Source organism: Arachis ipaensis, chromosome B4, assembly GCF_059453495.1.
Source record: "Arachis ipaensis isolate K30076 ecotype BB chromosome B4, ASM5945349v1, whole genome shotgun sequence".
Classification (NCBI taxonomy): Eukaryota; Viridiplantae; Streptophyta; class Magnoliopsida; order Fabales; family Fabaceae; genus Arachis; species Arachis ipaensis.
Window position 1 is genome coordinate 142713431 of NC_142439.1, and position 17948 is coordinate 142731378.

General features: G+C 31.3%; 3 protein-coding genes across 6 annotated transcripts; 1 reads left to right on the top strand and 2 right to left on the bottom strand.

Annotated features, from left to right (window-relative positions):
- The first annotated feature begins 209 nt into the window (after window positions 1-209).
- On the top strand, window positions 210-4836 carry LOC107635347 (RNA-binding KH domain-containing protein RCF3). 4 transcript variants are annotated; one of them, XR_002361979.2, is made up of 9 exons: window positions 210-1137; window positions 1934-2356; window positions 2472-2729; window positions 2838-3104; window positions 3186-3250; window positions 3330-3397; window positions 3994-4086; window positions 4185-4417; window positions 4501-4836. XR_002361979.2 is itself a non-coding variant. In XM_016338812.3 (7 exons), exons 1-6 carry the CDS (start codon window positions 502-504, stop codon window positions 3376-3378), a joined length of 1698 nt encoding a protein of 565 aa, XP_016194298.1. In that variant the 5' UTR covers window positions 210-501; the 3' UTR covers window positions 3379-3397; window positions 3994-4836. The 4 variants fall into 4 exon arrangements, 2 of the variants coding, with proteins under 2 accessions (XP_016194298.1, XP_016194297.1); XR_001619229.3 differs by having other exon boundaries at window positions 3994-4417; XM_016338812.3 differs by having other exon boundaries at window positions 3994-4836.
- Window positions 4837-9920: 5084 nt separating this feature from the next.
- On the bottom strand, window positions 9921-11692 carry LOC107638141 (Pentatricopeptide repeat (PPR) superfamily protein). Its single transcript, XM_016341310.3, has one exon. The coding sequence runs from the start codon at window positions 11628-11630 to the stop codon at window positions 9993-9995; it is 1638 nt and encodes a 545-aa protein (XP_016196796.1). The 5' UTR covers window positions 11631-11692; the 3' UTR covers window positions 9921-9992.
- A 995-nt stretch (window positions 11693-12687) lies between these two features.
- On the bottom strand, window positions 12688-15109 carry LOC107637300 (berberine bridge enzyme-like 17). The gene is made up of 2 exons (XM_021120238.2): window positions 14247-15109; window positions 12688-13530 (listed from the first exon to the last, which is right to left on the bottom strand). The coding sequence occupies exons 1-2, from the start codon at window positions 15070-15072 to the stop codon at window positions 12740-12742; spliced, it is 1617 nt and encodes a 538-aa protein (XP_020975897.1). The 5' UTR covers window positions 15073-15109; the 3' UTR covers window positions 12688-12739.
- Window positions 15110-17948: the final 2839 nt, after the last annotated feature.

The window sequence follows — 17948 nt, forward strand, 5'->3', positions numbered from 1 at the left end:
TTGTTCTTTGATATTATCATATTCATATCCTTATGCAACTACCAGATTATAGAGTTAGGAGCTTTCATTAAGAGTAACTACAGCTTTATTGGACATGACTCTTTTCTGGCATGATGTTGAACAATTTCATCCACGGACAAGAGCCTTAAAACATGCATGTTAACCACATTAGAAATATGCTTTAGCCCAAACAAGGATATAGCAAAATTGCCATAGTTGATTAAGGGAAAATATCCGAAATATCAAATAAAACAAGTGGATTTGTAGGGTTATTACTTATTAGTATGAGGCGGCGAAAGAAATAAAAAATAAAAATCTCAATACTGCGGTGGCAATAAGTATAAATATTAAAAAACTCTATAATTGCCAGCTTGCCACTGCAACTTGGATTCTCTTTTCCTTCTTCTTGTTCTTCAAGTGGCGACTTCATTTTCTCTTTCGTTTCGCTTGAAACCGTAACCAACCACCTCAATTCAGTTACGTAACTACTTTGTTTCCGTTATGGCCGGTATAACAGCTTCTAACGGCAAGCGCTCTCACTCTCACTCCGACTACGAAACCAACAACACCACCAGCAACAGCTACGGCGGAAACAAGCGCCGGAACCCTAGCGCCGCCGAGGACAGGGATCAGCTACCTTCCGACGACACTGGCACTGTATACCGCTACCTCTGCCCCGTTCGTAAGATCGGCAGCGTCATCGGCCGCGGCGGCGACATCGTGAAGCAACTCAGGGCTGAAACGAAGGCGAAGATTCGGATCGGTGAGACCGTTCCGGGATGCGAGGAGCGAGTGGTTATGATATACAGTGTTTCAGATGAGACGAATGAGTTCGAGGATAGCGGCGATTTTGTGTCGCCGGCGCAGGATGCGCTGTTTAGGGTTCACCAAAGAGTGCTCGCTGAAGACTTGCGCGGCGGCGGTGGCGATGACGAAGATGATTATTGCGGTGATGAGGATGATAAAGAGAAGCACGTGACTGCTAGGCTCTTGGTGCCGTCGGATCAGATCGGTTGCGTCATCGGAAAAGGGGGCCAGATTGTTCAAAGCATCAGGAGTGAGACCGGTGCGCAGATTCGGATCCTTAAGGACGAGCGGTTGCCTGGTTGCGCCTTGAGCAACGATGAACTTGTGCAGGTACACTCAATGTATCTGAAATTTACTCTCAGAACTTTCAGCTAGCCAATTATATCTACTTGCATTCGTGCTGAATAATATTTGAAGCTGAACACTCAATTGCCACTCCAACAAGATTAGATAAAGAAGGAAGAATTTATCATATTATGTGTACTGTTAACATATTATGTGCGAATAATGTTAGTGCACGGGTAGGTAGTTACCTGAAAATGGATCACCTTGGTAATTCTCATCATGAACGCTGCATTGAATTATTACCTTGTTTTAAGTATTTGTCTATCTAAATTTACGTTCATAGTCTACATAAGAAGAATATTATTATACTAATGTGTTGCCATTGGCCCCATTTAAGCAAATATAAGAAGCGCACTAGTTAAGGATTCAAAAGAAGGTTTGTTTTAGAGAAACAAAATATACAATTTTACAACGCATTGAATAAAATAACGTAAATTTTTGCAAAATTTTTGCTTTTGGAATCTGTAGTCAGTTGAGCACTAGTTAACAAAACCCAAGGAACATAAGGTGAACCAAAATCATATGTTAGCAATGGCATTTCAATTCTTAACAATTGCTTTCAACAATTTGAAAGCGTTTTCGTGGATTGAGTTTCATTATTATGGATGCCTTGGTTTTGTCTGTGTTGTGGATGCATTAGTTCTAGTTGATGATTGTTTGGTTCGCATGTTTTCAAATTCTTTTGTAAATTTGTTGTTTGTAAGTTGGATCGAATGGAAACCATTGTGGTGTAGATATCTTTATTTGTGGTATAACTTTATCATCGATTGTAACACTCCAGATATCTGGAGATGCTGTGGTGGTGAAGAAAGCTCTGTATAAAGTTGCATCCCAACTTCATGATAACCCGTCACGGTCTCAGCATCTGCTTACTTCTGCTGCTCCTGGTGCTTATGCAAATAGTGCTTCACTCATGGGTCCAACGGCAGGGATTGTGGGAGTAGGTCCTCTTGTGGGTGCTTATGGTGGATATAAGAGTGATGCTGGAGACTGGTCACGGTCCATGTATTCAGCTCCAAGGGATGAAGCTTCTTCAAAAGAATTCTCAATACGATTTGTTTGTCCAACTGCTAACATTGGAGGGGTGATAGGAAAAGGTGGTGCTATAATAAATCAAATTAGGCAGGAGTCTGGGGCAACAATCAAAGTTGATAGTTCAGCAACTGAAGGAGATGAATGCTTAATAACCATTTCAACAAAAGAGGTGAAATATTTATTATCAAGTGTACATTTTTCTAAAGAAAAAAAAAATTGTTGTATGGACATGTGATGTATATAATATATAACATCTGTACCCATGATGGCTATGATTAATGCAGTACTTTGAAGATTCATTCTCTCCAACAATAGATGCAGCTGTGCGTTTACAACCACGGTTCAGTGAGAAAGTTGAAAGAGATTCAGGGGTGATCTCTTTCACTACACGATTTCTGGTGTCAGCTTCAAGGATTGGTTGCCTTATTGGTAAAGGTGGATCAATAATAGCTGAAATGAGGAGATTTACAAAAGCTAACATTCGCATACTATCAAAAGAAAATCTTCCTAGAATTGCATCTAAAGATGATGAAATGGTGATGGTAAGGGAATTGTCATAGTTTGATGGTTTTCTTTGTATGGTGAGGTGAAATTGTCCGGTTAAGTCTGAATAGTGAATGTTCATCATATTTCTTGTTTTCCATGGTCAGATTTCTGGGGACCTTGATATTGCCAAGGATGCTCTTATACATGTTCTTACACGGTTGAAAGCAAACCTTTTTGATAAGGAGCGTGCTGTGCCTGCATTCCCTCCAGCACTTACATATCTCCCTGTTTCAGCTGATGCACCAGATGGTTCTAGCTATGACAGTAGAGATGGTAAACCACACGGACGTGTCCATTCATTTTCAAGTGGGTATGGAGGTGTAAGCGATTTGCCTTCTGGGGACGCTTATGGAAGCTATGGAGGTTCACAGGTACTGTGCAACCATATAAGTTTGTGAAAATTTCATTTGAAGATGAATTCTGTAGTGATTTCATTATTGTTATATCCTCAGCGTGGTAACAGCAGTGCTTATGGAGCATATGGAAATTATTCTTTGGGACGGAGTAGTGCATCTGGGTAACCAATCAAGCTATCTATTTCCCTGTCCTTTGTGTTCCGAAACTTGCCAATGCTGATATTTACTATATATTGCTAGGTTGTCTAATCAGGGCAGTGCTTCTCGGAGGAGAAACCATGGTTACTAAAATTTGTCAGTCGATGCAGGTAGAATACAGTTATCATGATTTCTTCTATCTTTCATCTAGCAACTCCGTATGATATTGGCCATTCATATAGAATATACAAAATTGATATCCTAACCTAAACTGTGTGTACCATTTAGAATTCTGATACTGTTGTTTTCCCTTTGTTGCCTTTCCCTTCCCATCCAAACAGCTGAGCTCTCTGAAGCCCGCACAGCCTACTACCTCCTAAACTGGAAGACCAGATGAACCAGGATTTGAACAAAGTCATGGTCCACCTTGTCACCTCTACCTAGAGAGGACCAAACATATGTAGAGACTATTGAAATTGGCCACGTCCATTTTACCTTATTCCCAAGCTTGATAACTTATATGCTCCCAAGAACCCATAAAGGCTTGCCTTTATTTCAGATGTTTCAATCTAAAATACCATGTAGCTATGATCCTCCTGTAGTTGTATACCTGTATTATTACTTTTGGGTTTTGTTTTCCTAATATTCACTGTTACATGCAGTACCAAATTTGTGGTTTGATTGGATTTAATTATGTGAATTCCTGGTAATTGACTAGCGTCTTTTACATCAAAATTTGGCGGAGCCTCTCTATTCTGTCTTGCAGGTGTTAATCGAGTCAAAAACAAGTGAGGTTGCGCCGCATCACTTGACTGAAAATTCATTTAGTTTTGAGTATTTCGGATGTGGTGAGTTGAAGGTACGGAAGGTGTTTCACATACGCAGTGACTGTACTAATGAAGCTCAAGAGACATAATATACATTTACTTTGACCAACTAAGGCAATACAATTTGCAGGGCGTAGCTTGCATGGATTTAGTGACACGGAGAAATGGCCTATGTTGCTTTTTTGTTCTGATTTGTCAAAATGGTGCTTGGTTGGTCTATTTTTAAACTCTGCATCTGGAGCATCATATTCTTTTGGTTGAGCTTATTTAGAATTCAGCTGCATTTTAGAGCTTATTACACTAGGTTTCTTTTTATTTTAGAATTTCATCCTGAATGAGAGAGGTCATTGGACACCCGCACAGGTAAGTTGGTTTATAGATATGTTAGCATATGATCCGTTACATTAACTGTACTCAGCTTAATTTTTTTTGGATTAATTTGACAGGTTTAGTATGCAAGCGTTGGCCATTTTAGCTTGCAAGGTTGCATGGTGTAACTCAGTTGCAGCAGCAAATGCAATGCACAGTTCTAAAATGAATTTTTTTAAAATTTAATGCAAATACAATGGGGAACTTGTGTGGTAACCGTTGAAATATTTTATGCTTTTTCCTCGTCTTACGCAATAAAGCATGGATCATTGTGCTACTTGTACACAGCAAATATATAGGACTTTAGCAAGAAATTTGTGGAGAGTTCATTCGATCAGGGGAATCATTGTTGCGCAATTTAACCAAAGCATGTTATAAATAAATATGTAATGCGTTGAACCTTCTTGTTAAAATAGGCCAGAATCAGTACATGCTCGTATAGTCTTATAGCTTGGTTATGGTTAATTCTTTTATAATTAAGAAGTGTAGTTAGTTGAAGCTTTAATAGATGGTTCATATATCATGTGAAAATGTATTCATTGTATATCGATTGATGCAAAATTGAGAGTTTGAGACTACTAGTTATAGCTCACAGTCTAAAAGGAAGCCGGTGGCATTCACATTTGTGTTTCAAAATTCAAATTAAAAATCAGTGTTTTGGGTGGTTATGCTCGAATAGAAAAATTATGATTAAACTGATAATTCAATGAGTCAAAATTTTTTTTTATAATGGTTAGATTGTAATAAAGTTTACAATGTATTTTACGTATTTTTGGGAACATTTATGGATAAAATTATTCTCCATATACAAGTCATTTACACATACAAGTCATTTATATTGTATTGTTTAAAAATTTTTGTTGTATGTGTATTAATAAGTTCTCTATAATTCAAAACTCTTCCTCTTCTTTCTTGCATTATAAAAGTGGATTTTATTGAGTTAGGGTTAACTTGTATAAAGTTGTATGTCAAAAAGACTTGTATGTGTAGTAGGTCTCTTATGGATATATATCGTGTTCATTTTTGTAATATTCAAAAGGTGTTCCTCCAATATTTTACTTGACATTTAACTCTTGAACTATTAAAGTATGAACAATGTTACATGATCAGTAAATATTGTTTTTGTCAGTATTTAGTCAATAATAATTTGTATCTATATTTATAGAGTTTTGCACAAAAAAACATATATATTATAGTATTTTTTAAAACTTACATACATAAACTAATAAAATTTATTTGTTAAAAATAATTTAATATTTGTGCTGGTTAAATAATAACAAAAAAAAATACTATAAGTTGTTAGTTCCAAAAATTTTTCTTAGAGTATTACACTTACTTGCTCTAGATTTCTTTCTTAAAGCAAAAAGAAAGCTTAGAAATCATTAAATAATTGTTTTAACTTTGTTAATTTATTTTATTTTTAATTCAATGTCTTACAAATCCAAACTCAGATACCTAAATTAAATTCAGCATACAATCAAAACTCCACATTTTTTCCTTCTGAGAGATATAAGTAAATGATGAAAAAAAAAAAAAACATAAACAAAACCTAATTGCATTGGCTAATTACCCATTCCTCAAGTAAAATAAAGAATTCCAGTAGTAAGCATACATTAACCAAACAACAAACTAGGTTCTTTTCTTGGAGTGAAGAAGAATAATTGGTTCACTTTTCATGTGGGACAAGAAAGACTAGTCCTATCTCTTTGCCACGTACCAGTTTTTTTGTTTTTCTCTTTCCTGTCTTAATTTAAATTTGTATTTGGTACGTGATTAATAATATGTATTCTTTAAATTTTTAGGTGCTTTTAAGATTATTGAGTTTTTTCACAGTCAATAGAAGTTAGTGATGATATGAAGATAACAAGACATAATGAAAAGAATTTGAGAAGTTGATGTGTTTGTTTATGTACAAAATCCATTATACCATGCATGTTTTTCACTGGATTATAAAAATTAAGGGAGTACATATATTTGCTATTGTATTTAAAGAAGTAGAGAGGATTACAAAATCTTTTAATGTGCCCTCAAAGATAGACATGATAAATTAAGTAGAAGAGAGTAAGGATTCTAACTTTCTTTTAACAAAAGTTCAATAGAATATTTATGCTGTATTTTCTTTTGTAGCCAAAAGCAGTAAATTCAATACACCTAACTCAACTGAGTACTGACATATAAGTAGTACGATACTACTGAGATATGTTTCTTCATCTAGGTTAAAAGCTACTTCTCTTAAATATATGACCCTTCATCAGTTGACCCTGATGGGAAAATACTAGCTATTCTGAAAGCATACATGTGATGATGGAGATGCATCTAATAAAGTTGTTGTATCTATTGATTTTTTCCTTCTGTGTAATGTCACATCCAGCACTAAGAAGCCTCCTCACTAGAATATTCTACTATATATTAGTTTTTTTCTATCAATATTCATATATATAAAAATATAAATACAATAAAATATAAATATATTTTGTTATGCTGAGATAGACACAGAGTCATGATAAAAATAAAATATATTTAGAATAAATTGTTTTTATATCTTTGTTGTTCAATCCATTATTTCATATTTAGGATTGTAACTCATTTAATGCTTTGGAACATGACATATCAAATAGTGGAAGCAATTTTTTTCCATATATAAACTAATCATAGTCTTTTGTTGTTTGCTTCATACTTTCTCATTCATCTATTTTCTGCTAACAAAGGCTTGAGTGCCAATTATATCATTCTTCTCCACTGGTTATTCTTTTTTTTCTTATTTTCTTTTCATCCTATTTTAGTGTCAAATAGTTCTCTTGATTTTAACAGAGAATGTTGTTGTCTTCTTCTTTAATTGGTTACAATACTAGATTTTGTAAGAATGGCATGAAACATGACATCTACTAGTGGAGACTATGATATTACAGTTTGATCATCTTATGTTTTGCATGTGGGAATGAGTACATGTTTGTGCAGCCAAGGATGACTTGCCGGTAAAGTTTGTTTGTCCACTCAATGTGAGCTAACTAATTGAACTGGCAAGTCGTTTCTGGCTACACAAAGGCCTCCTTCTCTCATGCTACACATTTTGATGAAATATACATGCATCCCTACTTTTGGATAAGCTTGCTTACAATGTATACTGCTAGCTGGTTATTAAATATTTTTTGATTTACAAAGTTTCAAACGAACAATGATTATATGGAAATACTCTATGTTAATTATTTGATTGTCTTGCACTCTCACTAAATTATGTCATCTTCCTTGATGATAGTGATACTTTTTCTATGTAATTATAATGAATCATATGAAATTCATTATATAAAAAATATTCTAAAAAATAATTATTAGATACATAATAGCTGAGAAATAAATTAAATCCAAGAGGTATAAAGTGAAATAGCTAGATGTTGTCATGTTGATGATCAGCAAGTTAGCTTGATGTCTTTGATCAGGTACTTTAAAACAATTTTTCAAGTATTATAAATTTATGGAAATTCCTCACTATGCCTACAGCTTAAGATTTCTTCTTCAACTGCTTATGGCATACATAATTATAACCATCATGATGCATGCATTCAATACCATTATATTCATAATTTTTTGCTACATATTTTCCTTTGATGAATTTTGTCCTTGGATTTCTACAGTGGATATTTTATTTAATTTTAATTTAATGATTTGTCTTTGAAGTTGACTATAACTTACTCATAATATCTAAAGATATAATTAATGGTGAAATGGAAATGGGCCAAGTGGCTAGTGCAGTACTTGTATAAAACATTAGTAATTCGGTAATTCCTTTTAAAAATCTAAAATGATTCCATGTTGAGCATGGAATTTTATCATTTTAATTATATTGAATGGATTCCATCTTCATACATGCAAATTTACATATGATTATATTGCAACATTCACTAAGATAGAATCAAATAATTTGCTCACTTGCTCACATGTACAACTTACAATGGTACAAATGGTTGCTTGTATATGAATATGACCACTTTTGGTGACTATCTAAGGTGTATTTCTTGAATCATTTACTTACAGGTAGTATGATCGTTTAAAATTATGTTTTAACTAATTTAATTCTGTGAAAATAAATAAATTTATTTTATTATCTTAATTTTGTTTATAATTGAAATAGTTTTCGCTTCAAATAAATTAAAGAATAATGTTATAATATCAGCATAATTTATTATTTTTGGCTAGCAGTTAGCTAGCAAATATTTAAAAGTATTGATTAAAAAAAATAATATTGGGTTGCAGGGCTAAAAATGTTAGATTGCTAGCTAAAAATACTGGCCAATATAAATTAAAATTGCTGACTCTTAATTTTTTTTTCTAAATTAAATATTAATATGTGATATGCTTACCTTTCACTTATTTGAAAGTACATGAAAAAAGAGTGATCAAAGAATAATGTCCTATTTTTATTTTTTTAAAACACAATAATTCATTTTGATAAGCGAGTGATTGGTTTAGAGAAGAAAAGAAATGGAGGGTATGACCATTTATACACAAGAATAATTAAAATAATGAATTTTAACAAAATATGTTTTGATGATATGCACTCATACAGTAAAATGCTCTCAAGGGAGTTTTAGGGATTCAAAGAAATAGAATCAGTCAATCACTCATTGATTTATTTATTAATTATTATGTTAGATTGTTTTTGTTACATTCTTTGTTGGATACTTCAATAAGATAATTTATGAAGTTCATTGAAAATCACTTCCCTTTGGCCACTAAGCACAAGCAACATCAGTCAAGAAATTTGATGTTTGTCATTCATGATTCACCGGTAACAAAATGGTTTGACAATCAGTTTCACAATGCTTTGACCATTTTTCTCTTTTATAATACTTTCTTCATTTTATGTTAATAAGCTATTTTGAATTAATGCTTTGAAAGCAATTTATATTTGTTTCAATATATTGATTTACTAATGTATCAGAAAAGAAAAATTATAGCAATTTACCAACATACGATATCTCAAACAAAACCATTACGCGCTTCAAATTGAATGAAACTCTTATGCACACACTCTTTAAAACTTAAAAAATTTGTCAATGAAAGTGCTAGAAAATTCAAAACTTCGAACAGTTTAAGCATGGTTCTTCCTTTGCTTCAAGCTCAAAAGCACAAATAATTTTAAGGAAAAACGAATGCACACTTTGAGACTACAAGAAAGTAATTTTTAAGGATCATGTTGATGGCACACAATCACCTTCTAGGTCTAGAACCTAGCTTTAGCCTTCTTAATTTCATCTCAGGTTTTGATGCAAACAAATAATGCATATGCTTTTATGCGGGTTATAAAAGGACTTTTTCTCAGCCTTGGTTGATTTTCACCAGAAAAAGAATGACCAAATAAAATGGTGCAGGTTTTTTTTTTACAACATTATGGGAAATTTAGTGCACAAGGAATGAGTACATTTTTCAAAATAAAAAGTATGCATGTAAAAGGAACAAGTTGAATTTTCATGTATGGTCTGAGAGCTATAAAGATGAATTTGGCCAATGGCAAAATTAGATAAGATGATGATTATTCTGTAAATAAGTATGAAAATACTTGTACTAGTCTCTACAATAATGCTGATAAATGTGCCGGGGGTGTTATAAAGTTTGGTTCTTTTTTACTGTCAACTAAGCTAGACCCATGATTCTTCCTTACGCCATTGTCATCCATCAACTTCCTTACCCTCTCAGCCTCATCCCAGTCACCTTGTGAAGCATATACATTAGACATCAGAACATAGTCGCCACTTTGATCCCTCCTAATCTTAAGCAGCTCTTCATTTGCGCGTTTCGCCAAGTTCACATCTCCATGAACTTTACAAGACCCAAGCAGGGTCCTCCAAATAGTTGCACTAGGTTTCATCTTCATTGATGCAATGAAGACAAATGCTTCCTTCAAACGTCCGGCACGCCCTAGCATGTCCACTATACACCCAAAATGCCTAATGTTTGGTTCAATGTTATACTTAATTCTCATAAGATCAAAAAATTGACAACCCTCATCCACTTTCCCAGCATGACTGCAAGCTATCAAAACACCAAGGAATGTGATTGCATCTGGACAAAATTCGGTCCTCTGCATCTTTCGGAATAGATCAATAGACTCTTTGGCATGGCCATGAAAAGCCAATCCGCAGATGGCAGAGTTCCATGAGGTCACATCCTTGTCCCTTATCGACCAGAACACTTCAAGCGCCTTAACTATGCTTCCACACTTGGCATACATATCCACAAGAGCATTCCCCAACAAAGTGCTGACCTCCCCTGAACTCATCTCCAAGATCTTCTCATGTATCTTCTCGCCAATTTTCAAATCTCCTAAATCAGCACAACTAGACAAAATGCTCAACAATGTCACCTCATTGGGGCAAACCCCAGTCCTCATCATCATTTCGAATAACTCCAATGCTTTTTTATTCATGCCACCAAGCACATACCCTGAGATCATGGTGCTCCAAGTAACCACATCCCTCTCAGGAACCTTGTCAAAAAGCTTCCTTGCACTCTTCATATCCCCTCCCTTTGCATACCCCGTGATCATTACATTCCAAGAAACCAAATCCCTTTCTGGCATTTCATCAAAAAGCTTTCTCGCAGCCTTCAAATCCCCACGCCTTGCATACCCGGCTGTAAGGGCTGACCATGCAACCACGTCCTCCTTTGCCCCATCATCAAACAAATGGTGTGCAATCTTCAAATCACCACATTCAGCATGAAAACGCAAAAGGCTATTCCTAACAAACTTATTAGAACCAAATCCAAGCCTCAAAACCTTCCCTTGAATAATAGAACCGGTCTTGACCCACAAAAGCCTAGTACAAGCTTTGATTAGAAAAGAGAAAATGAAGCTATCGGGGCTCACTTTACGTGCAGCCATTTTGGTGTACAGTGCAACCGCCTGCAGGGGATCAGGGCCCTGAGCCAAACCCCTGATCATGGTGGTCCACATGAAAATATCTGGTTCGGGAATTTGATCGAACACTTTGCGTGCATAATGTATTGTGGGGCCAAAAGAGCACATTGCAGTGCAGAAAAGGAGTTGTGTGAGGGAAGTAGTGGCGTTGAAGGTGAAGCCTTTGACGATCATGGAGGCGTGGATCTGCTTCAGGGATTGGAGGTTGGTGCATTTCTTCCATATGAGTGGGAGCTTGTAGAAGCTGTCTTGTTGGTGGCTTTTCTTTGGATACGAACTAGATACTAACATGTCTCAGTTCAGTTGTTAGCAAGAATTTTAACTGTACCAGGTACACTTGTTATAGTTTTTGTTGTTCCAAATAGATTGTCGTGTTAGTTAAATACTTAAAAAGATTGTTGTTTTTTTTTTTTTTTTAATTTGGTGAATATTTTATTTTTATTTGAAATAGGAACAAATTTTTTTTTGTTTTAAAAATTTTTATAATTTCTCATTTTTTAAATTAAAAATAATATATTAGTTTCTGTTTTTTTCTTCTACATTTAAATTATATATATATATATTATTTTTTATTTATATCTCATAAATAAAATCAAAAGGTATCTAAAACAAGTTCTGTATTTACAATTTTAGATAAAATTTAGATTCGAAATTTCAACACTTATTTAAATTAAGAGTGAGTTAACTATTAACCAACTCAAATCGATTAATATATTTTATCATGAGACTATACAAAATATAAGTTTTTTATCGTCAAGTCCATATTTTTTTAATTATTTTAAAATAAAAAATATAAAAATAATTTAAAATATAAATTTATCTAAAACAGATATACATATAGAAATAAATAAACTGTTTATTAAAATAATGCATTCATCTTCAAAATATAATTTTTTTGACAAATTAAAAATTAGAAATAGTAGACAAACATATAATTTTTTTCTTTTATCTTAAATATCTTATTATTAATAATTACTAAAAGTAGGCTAAGTATTTCAATGATAAACATAAGAAGATCAACAATTATATCTTATATTTGAAATGATGTATCTTATTGATTAAAGAAGATCTAATTTGAGGCTTGATTCTCAACTTGCAAGTTGCTAATGCATACCCCATGGCAGTGATATAAGGTTTGGTATTGCATAATCCACATGTTAAAAGAATGAATTCTAAAGGGGTACAAAATTTAAGTGACTCAACATTTTGATGACCCAACTCACGAATTTTTGTGGATAAATGAATTAGACTGATTGTCTATTGTAGAAGGATTAAAATAAAGAGATTTGAATTATTTATTAAAGCTGTATTCCTTAAATGACTTTCTTGATACATATATTATTGTTTAAATTTATTATTGCATACATATCAATCCAAGTAAAATAATAATCCATTTTCACTTAATATTTTTGGGGTGGTATACTCTGTTCATATCTAAAAAAGTTCTCAGGGTCAACTCTGGTTTTGACTTTCACCAATCTATCAAAATTCTCTCTGAAAAACTTGGCTCCATAAATTCGAGCTCTGTCAACATTGGTTGTTCCATTGCTTGGATTGGCTCCAATATCTCTGTCCCTGTAATTATGAAAAGCCTCCCTTGGAAATTTGGAAACAAAAGGAGTCATGAACTCATACATGGACCTTGAAACATTCAAGTTACGATTAGTGATATCTTCTCCATCTTGTAACCAAATCATGTAGTACTGAATCAAGAACAAGTTCCCTGCTCTATGAGGAAACGGAGTAGCCGAAGCTGGAATCTCCCACATTCTTCCACCATAGGGGTTCCATTGCATAACAATTATCTCACTCTCGATGAACTTCTTCCAAATAGATTGCAACCCCTCTTTTGAAATAATGTTCTTCACAAAATCTGACTTGCTCTTGAAGTAGACTTGAGCAGGGTTTTTTGCTTCGAATAGTAACGCTTCTGCTGGGTATCCGATTGGACCTTCTGTATAGAAAACAGTACTGTTGACCCAAGGCAATTCAAGGCAATCACTTTTGCGTAATCCCAGTTCAGGAAAACTTTCTTTCATCAAACTTAAAAGTCTATCAGTTCGTCCCAAGAACTCGCCAATGAAGGAAACTTGAACCGCCTTGTTATGCACCTCGTGCTGGAGTCTGATGAAAAGATCCCTGTCGAGCTTTGGTGCAACATATTGCCATTTGTAAACAAGGTCGGTGACGCCTTGTAATAAAATAGTATAAGAATAAGAAAAAAAAAAGATGAAAAATTGTTATTGTTGTGTTGTTATATTATGGGAGAATAATAATATTTATTTATATTAATTATTAAATTGATTTTAAATTTTAAAATAAATTAAAACAATCAAAATTTTTAGATGATTTTATTAAAAAAAATAAATATAAAATATTTAAAAAAAATCACTTTAATAAAAACACTAAAATTATTTTTTTTTGTTTTAAAACGTATATATGTGTCATGTTATTATTGAATATTTTTATTAAATTGGTTAATAATTTATTTTTTAATAAATCAGAACAAAATTCATTTATTACAGTAATAATAATAAACTTAATTATTTGTATTATAATTATTAGATCCGATTTGATCGATCGAATTACACAATTTAAACTGAATATTTTTAAATCTTTTGATAAAAAGATAAATATATCCCTAATTTTTTGTTTTTGTAGATATTTAAATCTCTAAAAAAATTGGGTTTATTATTATTATTATAAAACAAATCAATTTTATTCTAATTTGTTAAGAAATTTAAAATAACCAAAACATTAATACGTCTAATAATAATAATACGAAATGTAAATGTCTTTACAAAAAGGATGTCACCAAAACATCTCCTTAAAAAAAAATAAGTATAATAAATTTTATTTTTTAAAAAAATTAAGATAACATATAAAAATAACACAAAAATTTAATACCTTGTTCTAAGGTTCTATTCACCTTGAACACCGTCACCAATGGAGGAACCGCCACCAGCTTCATCGTCCATGAGAGAATCACACCGAAGCTAGCACCTCCACCTCCTCTTATGGCCCAAAACAGATCCTCCCCCATTGATTTTCTATCAAGGATATCACCATTTACATTGACAATTTTTGCATCAATAATGTTGTCCACGGAGAGGCCGTATTTTCTCATGAGGTTGCCGTAGCCACCGCCGCTAAAATGGCCGCCGGTGCCGAGACTAGGACAGACTCCGGCAGCGACGGCATGAACATGGCTAGTCTTCGCGACTTTATAGTAAAGCTGACCAAGTGTTGCACCAGCCTCAACTAAAACGGTGCCGTTTTGAATGTTGACGTTAATAGATTTGAGATTGTACATGTCGAGAAGAATGAAGGGGATATCTGATACGAAGGAGAAGCCTTCGTAGTCATGGCCGCCACTTCGGATTCTGAGCTGAAAGTTGCTGGCTTTGGAGCATACAACCGCTGCCTGAACATGGGATTCATGAAAAGCGGTTATGATGGCGATGGGTTTGGGTGTGTTTGGTCTGTTAAACCTCTTGTTGTGGATGTGGAGGTTGAGGATGTCGGAGAAGGATGAATTGGTGGAGGTGTATAAAGCTCCGATGACGCTAACGGGAGCTGATGGGTTTGTCCATACTTTGTTTGAGAGGCAAGCGTGAAAGTAAGTTTTTTGGTGATCTAGGTCTGCATGTGAAACGGGAGATTGAAGAAGAATAACAATGGCTGCTAGCAGAGTTGAAAGCAGAAGAAATGGCAACGATGATGATGTCGCCATTGTTGTTATGAAATGAAAATATGGTGCTTGTTTCTCAATTGCCGTTGCATGCAGCATTATTATACATAGCCTTAACGTGAGAGTAAATAAATTCGAAAATATTTAGTAATAAAAAAATTTCAGTTAACTTTATCTGAAATTAATAGTTATTAGATGATAATTTAATTAAACTTATCAAATTATTTAACCGTTTTTAATTATTAATTTTACATAAAGTTAACTATAGAGTTTCTACCTAAAAAAATAACGGTTTTATTAGATAGACAATAATTTTTATAAACAATATGAATAATGAGCTCTGAAATTGACACTTCACCCTAAACATCCAACTATTATTAACTGTGCATGAGTAAATCAAATCAAAGAAATAACTATCTAATTAAAAATAATAAATATAATCATCTACATACCTATTGAATTGAACATCCGATATATCTACTATTCACATTATTTAGTATTCTTAATGACTTTTTAAAAAAATATTAATTAAAAACTGTCAAAATTTATTAATTTTTATTTTATTTAATATATTTCATAATAAATAAATGTTGATTTTTTTGTATTTTTTTAGTATTGACAAAATAAATTAATGTAAACTTATTTATTTGTTTTTTAAAGTCATTATTAGATGCTCTTAGAGTTAATAAAAAGATATATTCTCTTCCATCAATATATAACAAGTAGTACGCTAAAATAATTTTGTTATACAGACTTATTAATATTTTGTAACCGTTTTTATTTATACCATAAAAAACTCCTAAGAATTTTCCGTTGGGCTTCGTGTAGTATTATCATAGTCAACTGTTTAGATTCTTTGGTGGACATCAAAAAGTCATCGGAAAAAAAAAATCCAATCACATTTATGAATTTTTTCATCATTCATTATTTGCTTAATTTGACTCATACAGTATAGGTGAATGCTATAATGTTTAAAAGGTAATATTTATTTATTAAAAATAGTTAAAAATTATTATTTTATTTAAAAAATATAAAAATAAATAATTTTTAAAAAATTAAAATTTATTATAAAAAATAAATTAGACAAAATTTGGACAAAAATTTATAAACACTATAAAATTAGCCTATAATATAATATAAGTATAGTTAACATATGTTCTATGAATATTATTATTAATAAAAAATTTAAATATTTTATTATAATAAATATAAAATAAATATATTAAAATTTTTTATATTTTAATAAAAAATAATTTATAATATTAATATATAATCTTAAGATACAACATAACAAAATTCGATCCTAATAAAAATAGTAATAAGTAATGAATGAATATTTTAAAAATTAAATTTAATATTAATGCAATAATCATTTCCTATGTCGTCAAAGTTTCTCTCAATTTCATTAAATTTGGTCTTCGCGTGGTTTTATATATACATTAAATTCGTGCTTCAAAGGAAATAAGAAACAATACTCCATATGTTTCTTCTTTTTAAGTCTATGTCAATTGTTACTTTAAACAATTTTTTTTGAGTTTCTTCCTCATCTATCTAAGTCAATAAGTAATTGTTTATCGGACCATATAGTTTATAATGAAAAATCTATCTTTAGTACCAAAAAAAAAAAAGCCATTCAATTTATTGTTATAATTTTTAATTAAATAATTTATAAACATATATTTAATATTTTTTGTTAAGTTTACAATAGACTATGATGTACGAATACTGATACAGATACAGAATACGACACGACATGGGAAAAGCCGACACACGAATTTTAAAATTTTATAAAATACGAGTATATATATACATATAAAATATAAAATATTTTTTAGATAAATTGGTAATGGTATTTTGATATTTTATTGATAAATATAATTTAATTTTTAAATTATTTTGAATGTCTTATTTTAATTATATCAAGTATTTAAAATATTTTTTTAATAAATAATAATATATACTATATTAAAATTTATTTTAAAAATATATGTTAAAAATAAGATGGACACGCTGACACGTGATGATATTTAAGTATGTCCAACTATGTCTGAGCGAAAAATTTTTTTAAGACATAATTGGATACAACACACACGTATTAAATAAGTGTCAGTAAGTATTGTATTCGAAATATATCCAATACACAGATACGATAACCCAACGAAATATCCGTACCGTTCTTTTCATTTTAGCCATAATAAAATATAACTAAGGTTTAATTATTTTGTTAGTTTTTATAATTTTATCAAATTTTTAATTAAATTTTATATTATTTTTTTCTTTCAATTATATATCTATATTGTTTTTAATTTTGTACTTAAATATTTTTTGTATTAAAAATATTAAAATTAATAAAATATTTCTTTTAAAAAAATATGTAGTCAATAGATGAAATTAGATTATTAATTGTAGGTATCTTTAATTTGTAAATAAATATTTCATTAACTCTAATATTTTTTACACTCACAACTTAATTATAAAATTAAAAATAATATAATAATTCAATTAAAAAAGTATAAAAACTTAATTATAAATTTGATAAAATTAAAAAATTAATAAAATAATTAAACTCATAACTAATTAATTACATTAATTATATGGTTTACTTAGAATAAATTAATTAATTTTATTTTTATTTGCATTAATTTTTGTCTTATATATTTAATTAATAATTTTTAAAAATGTTATAATTTTTACTTAGCATATCTGTAAGATATCTTTTATTTATTTAACTTATTTTATTGGGACAACAATTATAATTAATTTATTATATCAATTATTTAATTTAATTTATTGTCATCTTAATATTTGAGTCATTTACTAAAAGCTTACTTTTATTTTATTTCTTAATTTTAAATATTTTAATTTTAAATTTAAATTTTTATTCATTGTTTATATTTTTATTTTAATGTCAAATCTAA

Excerpts from the sequence above, each read along its gene's own strand:
- LOC107637300 (XM_021120238.2), bottom strand. The coding sequence starts at position 15,072 with ATGGCGACATCATCATCGTTGCCATTTCTTCTGCTTTCAACTCTGCTA. Across the intron at positions 13,531-14,246 it reads GAATAGAACCTTAGAACAAG|GCGTCACCGACCTTGTTTAC; the intron begins GTATTAAATTTT and ends TTTTATTACAAG.
- LOC107638141 (XM_016341310.3), bottom strand. The coding sequence starts at position 11,630 with ATGTTAGTATCTAGTTCGTATCCAAAGAAAAGCCACCAACAAGACAGC.
- LOC107635347 (XM_016338812.3), top strand. The coding sequence starts at position 502 with ATGGCCGGTATAACAGCTTCTAACGGCAAGCGCTCTCACTCTCACTCC. Across the intron at positions 2,357-2,471 it reads TAACCATTTCAACAAAAGAG|TACTTTGAAGATTCATTCTC; the intron begins GTGAAATATTTA and ends TGATTAATGCAG. Across the intron at positions 3,105-3,185 it reads GAAGCTATGGAGGTTCACAG|CGTGGTAACAGCAGTGCTTA; the intron begins GTACTGTGCAAC and ends TTATATCCTCAG.